We start from the raw sequence: 10,803 nt of genomic DNA on the forward strand, positions 1-10,803 counted from the left end.
TCAAAAATACTGTCCAAACTGTGGATTTGGAAAGGGTGAAATGAAACTAGGAAATGGTGAAGGAGGAACATAAGGTTGAAGATGGACTGAAGATGGTGGAAGAGGAATCTGAGACACTCCCATCGATCTGCGCCCACAACGATGACCCGATGACCGTTTTGCCACTCTTTGCTGTTGCTGTCGTGCTGCCCTCACGGATAGACAAGTCTTCTTGTACGGATTCACGGCATGGTGATGCGACTTATCGAAATGGCGACCCAGATCCCACTTCCATTTGTAGGTCAGGCCACAGATTACGCATTGATGTGGGCGCTCCTTCGAGTGCACCATTATGTGTTTCTGCAATTCGGTTGGCCACTTGGCAAAGTAGTCACAATGTGGGCAAGGATAACCTGTTCTCTCCACTGCTCCTCTCCGCAGCGTTGTTTGGAGTTGCTACAAAGTCACAAGGTACAAGATTGAAAACCCTTTACTTTGCATTTATAAGAATGGTTTTCTCACTGTCCAAGAAGGCCTGTCTGCTGCAAAGGCCTATTTTAACTTGTAGTGAATTTAGAAGTACATGAGACTGTTAATTTATATTTTGAAGCTAAGAGATGCGCGTCAGTCCAGTAGCGCTACACAAGGCTCTGCATTCCTTTTTTCACTTCTTTCTGCATGAATGATTACTTCACACCCGTCTGCTTTACGTCCCAACATTAGCCCGAAGCATCCTGTCAAATGCGTTGTTTGACATTTGGAGGTGTGGGTGTAGAATAATTTGCTACTTGGAGAACCTTTTAACAAACCGCTTGTTTGTGGTGGAGAACCACCTAATGACAGATGTACAACATTCGGGATGATCCACTGCCGAAATTAAGATGCGGACACTAATTTGCGGTTGCCTTTACGTAGTGTGAACGAGGGAACAGCCTGCTTGTGCCCAACTCAACTGGGAGGGGGATGACAGATGTCAGACAAGGAGCTTTAATGACTATGAATTAATGATTCCTACACCCTCTCTCACGTGCTCGATAAAAACGCGTAGTTGCGAAAGGAATGTTTGCTAATTTGTCATGAAGAAGGAGTAATGCGCGTAAACCCGTGTTAGGCGAACGTAAATGTCATCGCCTATTCCCAATCACACTATCCTGCACCTCTGGGGTACGCAACACTCCAACCTCACACGACTATGCTTGCTCGTGTGGGATGTGACACTCGACAGTCGCAATTCTACACCTACGTGCAGTTAGTATGGATCTATTTAAGCAAGCAGAAGAAAGTTATTTTTGTACAACATTAACATTCTTTGGGCTGAGAGTGATGACGGATACAACCCCATCCTCATCCTCGGTGTCTCGTGATGCTACTGACAGTAGGATTTATTATTTCAGCACATAAATAAGTGCATAGAGAAGCCGCCTTATTTGTCAACATTTTATTAGAAATTAAGGCAACTTATCAGTTTACCGGGTCATTTTAAATGAGATATCGCTTTAGGTGTGTACAAATTACTTTAACTGGGTTAATAGCACGAACTTCAATTGAGTCAACTTCTCCTCTTTGAAACATCATTATTAAATACATTTTTGACGGATGAATTTTTTTCTTTTTTCATCTTTCTTGCATGGTGTCTGAATGTGAGTACACCAAGATGTCTAGCTTTGACGGCGATTTCCTAATAAATGACTTTTTCCTGCTTAAAAGCAAACTGTGCTTTTCACTTTCTCCCAAGGCAGTAGGCTGAAATTATGTCGGTTGTACCGCATTTCAGATGAACTGAGAACTTAAACATTCGATATCAGCCTTCGCTGTGTGCTTTTACAGTGTTGAACTCACCTTTGGTTACCTTCTTCATTGGTAAAGAGCTACGAACCGAAGGTAAAATGCCAAACAAATGTAATCGCGCATTTTTATCCTACATATACATTAAAGGAACTTACCATGGCGGTGGCACGCGGACTCGGAGGTGCTACTTGCACCCGTTGGATATGCCATAGACCAGAATTGCTCAGTGGAGACACTGTTATTCCCGACAGCAAAGTATGGCGATAGCTAACTCAACAGAGCCAGATGGCCATGCGTGTGTCAGTGGCGAACACGGTTGTGGTGATTCAGTTCTAGCCCGCTGCAAGGCACTTGGTCATAATTGTGAACATTCGGTTGTTGAGTGTGTGGAATGGCTGCCCAATTCTGGACGCCTATCATTGTGATATTACACAACAGATGAGTTGTGCCATAGTAACGGTGAACAAACATTCAAGAAAATTGCGATTGCAACGAACTGTTACATGTACGCTGGGTACAAGAAAGCTTTCCAATTTCGGTCTACGCCCACAACGCACATAACTCAGCCGCCCTGACATATGTGCAGAATACTGAAACAACTTCCCGGGTATTTTTTTTAACCCCACGAAATTGTTCTTTTTTTATTTTTGGCTGTATAAGCTTAAAGTTCCTATTCAACTTGGGAACTTTTAGTGAGAAAGACGTGTGACTTACATGCACCGAGATGTTCTCCAAGGAACACGTCTTCCACGACCTGTTCTGCGTGAACTCCCTTTGTAAGGTCGATTGATGTTCCCCTAGAAAGTGGATATTAAGATCCCATAGAGTTGGAAACAGTCGTTTGCATTCAAAACAACGAGGAATCGGCTGTTTCCCTGATCCGTAGTGGTGATGATGATTACGATTGTGGTGGTAGGTCCCATTGATGGCCTTGACTCGCCTCTGTATGGTGTCACTGCCAGAGGCCACGGTAGCAGCCTTACGACTCAGGTCCAGTGGTGTCTCTCTATTCATTAAACAAATAGCCAACGATGTTGGTGGAGGAGGGAGAAGGGGAGGCAGAGGAGGTGGCGTGTGAGGCAGGGTGAGCAGTCTGAAGATTTCCACGAAAACATTGTTGACGGAGGGAAGATGATTTTCCGTTGCAACGGGAGATGGTCTAATCCATTGTGGAGGTTTCGGTTTCTATAAAGTGCATCACTTAAAATTAGAAACTTCTTACTGGGCAGTAATATAGTAATCCAAGTATATGACCTACGAATATTTGGAACAGATATCGAGGGACTAATCCTGCAGGTAAGGGTCAACAGATAGATTTCTGGAGGAAGCACTGAAATAATGGATCGGCAATGTGTAGTTGACTATCAACTCGTGTGTGACCCAAGTGTCAGGTCATAATCAACCACTGTAGATCGCAGTATGTAGGTTCAATTGATGGCCATGCCAAAAAACCAATAAATGTCTTCAGATTGATGACATCCTAAGTTTACCACTTTAAACTCAACCAACTCTGTTTGGGGCGCTATCTGCTAGAAACTGTAATTGTATGGTTATAAGAAATATGCGTGTCGCGTATATGTGACCCTAATAATGAACACTCTTGGATACACTAAGAAACCCGTTTTTGGTCCATCAAGGTGACAAGTAGACAACAATGGGGTGAATGTGTGAATGTTTATCCGTGCAGAAAATCATCTGAGGAGATAATTAGAGAGTAAAGCAAAGGCAGAAAGCGAAAAAGGAGAGTTTCAGCTGAGGAGCTGCTGTTGGTGATGGTGGTGGTAGGGGTGTTAATTCAAGCCACACACCTACCCATCCTTTGCTCACCGTAGCCCCTTTCTCTACTCAAAATTTGGGAGTTACATCTCTCCTGGGTCTTTGTGAGCTTCCCCAAGCAGGTGTAATTACAGCGCCCTTTGAAGTTCACAAAGCAACTTCACCACCAACACCATCAAGAACAAGAACAAAAAGACTGCCATTCTACTGCCTTCGGACGCGTCCTACTAAGCAAGTTTCAGCACAAACATGTTTTCAGTAGCCTTTTCCCTTTTCGGATAGTTTAGCGTAAGTGAACAGTTTTTGGCCACAGGAGTCAGAGCAGTTATGAAGTTGAAACAGAAAATGAACTAGAGAATAAACAACTTTCTTCCCTGCACTGGATATTGTGGATAAACTGTGTAGGGGGAACATTAATTTACCTTGATTATGTGGGCTTAGAGGAAGAATCAAGACCCTCTCTCTATGGAGTCGCTATCTATAGGTGGCATGGAAATTTGAAACTAACCAAGATTAATGTGATGATTGCCGTGTGCTTCAACCGTCCAGCTGGCATTTATGACCACAAGAGCAAAGAGTAATGGAATTTGTAACTAGTTCACGAAAAGAGGAGAGGTAGCAGTAAAGCTGAATGTGTTTATTACATGTGTTGATGCTCTGATTCTTGATGGTTTAATGTTAGTTCAAGTTTGTAACAAGTTTAGAGGGAACGGGAAATTTTTACCGTGCTTTACACATTTTTAGAAAAATTTGCCTCTAGCAGCAAACAGTCGGACCCCAGCAACCTCTATTTTTAGCACCCAAAGGCTATATGGAGGGTGACTGAGGCGGTATCTCCCTCCAACCCCTACATACTAAAGCGCAGTATGCGGGCTTACGTTGTCTTAAAAGAGTTGCACTTATGTCAGACTGAATTTGTAGTCTTGCCTAATAGAAACGGGGGCTTCATCCAGGCTTTGAAAAGTTTTTTAGACACTGGACCAAGAGATTTGGTTAAGTGATTCCCTATGTGTTTCAATAAGACCTTACTTTTCTCATACAATCTGTACGATTCTGGAGTAGACGACTGGAGAAAATTCATGATCATGTTGCCTAATATATCGCTACCAATAAGCATGCAATTAACATCAAGGGCTAACTAGTTGACGTCTGCCACACTTAAGGGCGCTTACGATGACATGAGTCAAGACAACCGTTGGATATCACTAACGGAATTTTAGATCATTACTTCATCTCTCGAAGACCGCTTTTTGTGTAGCGTGGTGCACTGCAGACTTAAGTGATATTTTTGAAGACATGATCGTAGCTATGGATGAGACAGAAGGTATGCAGGAAAAATTCCCTCTTCTTGGGAAACATACCCTTGAGGAAACATGACAATTTAGAGAAGCAGAGGGAGGAGAAGGGCGGGAGATGTAAACACATCATCATCAACAACAGCACCATCACTATGTAAAGTGAAGTAGACAATTAGGGAATACAGGGTGAGATAAAAATGGTAGGAATTTGTTCTGGATTGTTAGGTTTTAGAGATGGGACTTCAAAGCTTGTGTCTCATATTGCGATGCAAAATCACCCTAGTTGACACCTTGTAAATAATGGTTTAAAGGAACTTACCGGAATTTTTCTTATTTGATCGCTTATTGCTAGCGCCGCAATTGAAAATGTATCCATGGGACCACTTAGTGAAAGTATGGAGCACATACCCTATTTAAAGGTCCGATAGAGGGTACGGCCGCATCCCTGATTGGGATTGGTTTAAAATGCCGCTACACGCACACTGCTCATATGCTTCTCTTAACTGATTGGGTAGTCCCATGTGCATAATGCCGAAGTCACCAATCAGCCCCATAGAGTTACTAAAGCACAAATATGGTTCTCTCAACAATTTTTCAAAGGTGTTTTAAACTATTACCTTGATTTTTCACTTATAATTGAAAAGATGCCCACTTTAAAAAAACGCATGAAATTAGTCGTCTGGTTTGCATTTGGTGTAAAACCTTCGCAATTGACAAAGCTTTCCTTTTCGGCAATTCTTAATGTAACATACATTTTTTTTACTGATCAACATCCAACTTGTTTTCTCCTCCTTAAATACGTGCGACCAATGAAGAAAGGGATGAAATCTCGGCACAGTAGTGCAACAAAGCTGACACCATTCTGGCATTTTCTATGTCTTCAAGTTATCTGCTTATCTAGACAATAACTTTTTGTTATCACAGTTAACGTTAGCAAATACGGAAAGTGTTTACACTACAATTTGTAAAAAATTGAGTGATGACACTACTACTCCCTAATTTAAATCATAGTATAGTGTGATCCCAATATACGTATTAAATAGACTCAATGGCAAATACCGAAAACATATATTCAAAGCTGCATAACATTAATATGCAATAAGTCTACACTTATTTCGTTTTGACTTTAATTTCTCCAGCTGTGATCAGCTTCGCCCGCTTTTTCGCCTCTTCGAGAGCCTCCCAATTTCTCAAACTAGCCACGCGTCCAGCTCTCAGTCTAATCAGCAACATATAGAACAGCGCGACAACCATGAGCGTAAGAAGTAGGTAGACAATTGCTCTCCAATGTTTGACAATCCACTTCCTCAACTAGAATAAAAGTGATTTAAAGCCTTTACTTAAGAGCTTGTCAGTAGAGATATTCGATTGTTTTGACTTGACATACCTTTTCGGTCAGAGTTGGAGGCGAAACTACAATTAGTTGGACGGCATTTGTGACAAAATTACGTTCACCTAGACCTTTTGGTGAGTTTTGGACGATACACTGGTAGTATCCACTCATAGCATAGGCCACAGCATCAAACTGTCTCCTCTCAGTGTCAAAAAGTGTCATAACCATGGTTCCTTCAGTCGTATTCATGAAAATATCTTCCTCCTCTATAATGCGAGGAGGTTTCAAATCCACCAACCAAAGTTTCTCGATTGGTTTTGTGCCGAGAGATGCAGCTTTTGCATCTGGACGATAGGCCCAGAAGGTTTTCCAGTTATCCTTGGGAGTCTGTTGGATAATAGGCCATAGACCTTTGGCGTTGCAGGTGAGTTTAAAAGGTTTACCACTTTCTATTACCTTGAAAGACAAGTAAAAGTCAAAATTTGCAGTTCGTAATAATCTCATCACTTACCACCACTTTATCCGATAGATAGACAGCAAAGAAACAAATCGTGGCGAACTGCAGAGGTTCATACTCATACCCATATCGATAGACGCCTTCATCATCTTCGTCTAGACTACGAATAATGAGCCGGTCCCTCAAGATTTGCAACCTTCGGTTAGCACGCAGAGGTGTGCCTACAAAGTCATATGACTGGTACTCGGAGCGACCAACACTGCGAGTCCACATCGCTCGAGCACGGGGGAAGCGGTAGCGCTTATCGTAGATTTCGGTTCGAGACCGGAGCTGAGGAGAGCAGTGCAGCCCCACAGGGTCGTGTTGACTGGAGGGTATACCGCCCGACCATAGCCAGGCATCCTCGGGCCGCTGAAGCCGTAAGTCGTCAATTGTGATGTTCACCTCGAAATCGGTTAGCCGTTTGAGATAGGGACAGAACTTTCTGTTGCAGGCATCCCATCTGAGGCAGGAAGTAATCAGTGAAAATAACACATAAAAGCTCTATATTATTATATAGCATTCCCCTTCGCACATTCCTGACCCAGAGGATCTGATTTAAAAGCAACAAAAATTGAGTAGGCATGCCCCTTTCTCACCACTTTGTCTGACAGAGTGATTTTAAAAATACTTTCTTCTTATTTAAAATAGGAATAGTGGTTGGTGTCAGTCACGAAAAAAAAGAAACTTGAGAAGATTGAACATTGTTTCTAACTTCCATTTTGAGTAATGATTGGGCATTTAGGCATAACAGCTATAGAAGTTGGTGCAAACGTAGCAGTTCTACACGTGTGATGTAACAACTGCTAACAACCAGCCTGTTCATGTGTATTCATGTAGATTGCTTTAAACACTACCGGTCAAGACAACAGGCAACGATGATAGAGTGTGTGTGTGTGTGTGCGGTAGCGCTTGGTGGTGATGAAATTCCCTGTAAACGAGGGTGCAGCACCCTAACCTGCGGATATTATCTTGTAAGGATAAATGGCTTCAGGCAAAATGCGGCAGGATGATGGTACATTCGACTGTGAAGCAGTAAGGCATTCGGATGTTGCCAAGTATTCAATAATCAACAGTTGTTTGGGTTACTGAAGTTTTCAGCCGTGATGGCTTGATTGCCAGCCTACAGCCCAGGCAGTCATTCCAATACACGCAGTCAACATGTGTTCGAAAAACACTTAGAGATCCGCCATACCAATACATAGGAGGGAGGACTCTGTACACGTTTTCGCAAATTAAAATCTGTTTAATATAATTAAAGTGACAAAATTCTAAATTTTGAACACTCCGATTCCGGTAACCATTAAGAGCGTGTAATTAGCAATAAAAGACAAATAAATTGCCATTTTTTTCAAAAATGTTAGATTTGTGCAGAGCTTGGGGAAACATCACTAGTGTAAATATTGTCAAATCAGCAGAGATAATTACGAGCAGCCTCCTTGCCTTATAAGTGCCCCTTAGAAATTTTGAAGCATAAAACTATCGGAAATGATCAGAAGTATGGGATTTAATCAACTAATTCAGGTCATCAGAAGCAATAACAAGATAGATAGCCAACGCCTGTCGATGTAGTTTAATCTGAGTGTAGCGAATTTTAGCCTCAGCATCGAATTCTTAAACATGTGTAGTGCGAATGCAAGTATTCCTGTTGTGAATGTCTGCAATTCCAGAAAACGGTCCCTCAAAAAGCACCAATGCTTGCGCTCTCTCCTTGTTCCCTTGATTGGCCATATTCGAATACTCATGGACTTGGAATGGGTTAATAACAAACATAAGGCCAAGTCCAATCAAAATACCTTAAATGAGCAAGAACATGGCCACCCGTAGTACTTACCAGTCAAACCGAAGGTATAGCGTACATACACGCTATTCCCCTAGCTTGCTCGCACCAGTTAGCAATAATAACCTCCTTACTACAGTCCTTATCTCTAAATTTCTAGCTGGAAACCTGAAGGGGGGCGTACTCATACGCACGCGTAGCAATTTAACGAACTGCGTAACTGGACAGACGGATGCAATAGCCATGTAACCAAAGATACAGCTCCTTCCAATGCAATATGAGAGCTGGGGATGTAACCTACTTTCCTGAGCCATCCGCAATTGCCGCAATATCGGCGGCAGTTGGCATGGGAAAGTCATCATCGCCATCCCCTTTACCACCGCTGGTGCCTTTGCGAATAGCGGCGTCTTGGAGATGGGAAAGAGCAAGCATTGCAGCCTCCTTGGCCCCTGGGGGCAGAGAACAGCTTTTGCCACCGTGGGCGGGAGAGGGACAGGCACAAAGCCGAGTCCGCAGTCCCATTCCACTGTCGCCACAGGCTGCAGAGCACTTCACTACTGTACCTGACCACGGACACCAAGAGCCGTCTACTGCACAGGGCACACCGACATCGCATTCAACCTACAGGTAGCCAAAGGTGCCATCACGGTAATGTCGATGCCTCATGACATATAAGACCGTTTTAAATAAAATTTCTGATTAATTTTTTTGACCGTTACGAATCAGACCTCGAAGCAGACTTAATAATAACAAATAGATCCTATAGCACATCTACAAGCACAAATTTTCCCCGTCACTTTTCTATTGCCAGTTGAACGCTTAAGGCTCTATATCCAACACACCAGTTTCAGCAATACGGAACATTTCAATTCGTTCATAGATGACGTTATGGGTGACAAATGCATGGATCCAGCGCACATAAGACGACGATGATTAACGTGTGCTCCCGATGTACGCCTACCTACAATGCTACGCTACTTCCTGCTTCAAAGTAGAATAATATATTTCCCTTCACTTCTTTTACGTATGCAGTAGACCCCGCCTTTAGAAGGGGATTTCCTTACTGAATGACTAAAATGTGGTAAAAGGTAGCTGTATTATTCCAAAGTTAAGTAGGCGAATGTACTGTTGGTTCTCTCCGAATAATTCACTTACCATTTCATCTAACATTTCTGAGGTATGCACAGTTCCACTCTCAGAAGACCATATTTGATACAGTGGTAGCGAGTTTTTTGATATGAATTGTTTAATCAATAAAAGCCACAGAATTCACTTTAAAATTTTTTTCAAAATGTCAAGGTCCAGTAAAGTAATTAAGAGAAGGAGCCGTCTCTAAAAGATCATTTAAAATTCTACACCATACTTGTGAAAGGGAAAGAAGGAGGTAGAAGGAAGGGGAAATCATATTTATCGTCTTCCTTGACCTCTGATTTGCCCAGATGTTATGTTTCTCAGCCACAAGAGTAACTTTGATGGCACTAGATTATCACATTCTAAATATAACAGACATTAGTATATATAAGCGAGATAATAGTTGAATTAGCGATGTCAGATTTGTAAGCTTTGAGAGAACTAGTCCATTATGAAAGTGCTAAAGAATAATTAACGTACCAGAATGCTGAATATTTGGAAAAGTAAGATTCCCACCCACTTCGGCATGTAAACTAACAAAAACTTCTTGCAAAGGTTGACAATTAAATCGTCTTCCATTCACGGAAATGAAGTAAAGGTATTCACAACCACTATTCTCGCAAATCCACCTGTTTCTTTCCCCCACATATGCTGTTACCAAGACAGGTGGGATTCTCCTTTTCATATCTGCTAAATGGCAGAAGTGTTTATAGTGTGCATACAAGTAAAGCCTTCTGAATATATCAAAGGTATTCAGCTATTTTCCAAAATTTAATTCGAACCATAAATGACTACTATAACTTTGTCCTTTGTTGGAGGGAACAAGCCAAAGTGCAAAATTTTACACCCACTGTAGCGCACTTTTTAATTTCAGTACCTAACGCATATCAGAACCTGGGTTCCTCCTCCTGTCCTTTAATTTATGCTAAAGTTTTAATGAAATGTGTTAATCAGGAATAAAAGTACTTTTCAATACGTTTATAGGACAAAATATTCTGTAATATGGTCAGATACAATACACTACTAGCAAACTTGGCGGCTTCATAAGACCATGTCGTTTCTCTTAACGACTATCTTTTTAAATTCTAACAGCAATTATTTTTGTTTATATGAAGTTTGGTCAATGGTGCCCTCTCAAATTATTTGTAGGGGAAAACATCACTTGGGGGCAAACACTTTATAATGAAATGCCAAGCATGATATTCACCTAATATTAACGAAC

At 41.8% G+C, this 10,803-nt stretch overlaps 1 protein-coding gene across 1 annotated transcript; it reads right to left on the reverse strand. All coding sequences in view use genetic code 11, as the record gives it.

Annotated features, from left to right (window-relative positions):
• EGR_04386 (HIV1 enhancer-binding protein 2) lies at positions 1-10,109 on the reverse strand (the record flags this gene model as incomplete). The annotated part of the gene is made up of 7 exons (XM_024493635.1): positions 1-435; positions 2,482-2,952; positions 5,967-6,152; positions 6,229-6,630; positions 6,686-7,133; positions 8,752-9,071; positions 10,062-10,109. The coding sequence occupies 7 exons, from the start codon at positions 10,107-10,109 to the stop codon at positions 1-3; spliced, it is 2,310 nt and encodes a 769-aa protein (XP_024351956.1).
• Between the last annotated feature and the right edge of the window lie 694 nt (positions 10,110-10,803).

Source organism: Echinococcus granulosus (genome assembly GCF_000524195.1).
Source record: "Echinococcus granulosus chromosome Unknown EG_S00027, whole genome shotgun sequence".
Taxonomy (NCBI): Eukaryota; Metazoa; Platyhelminthes; class Cestoda; order Cyclophyllidea; family Taeniidae; genus Echinococcus; species Echinococcus granulosus.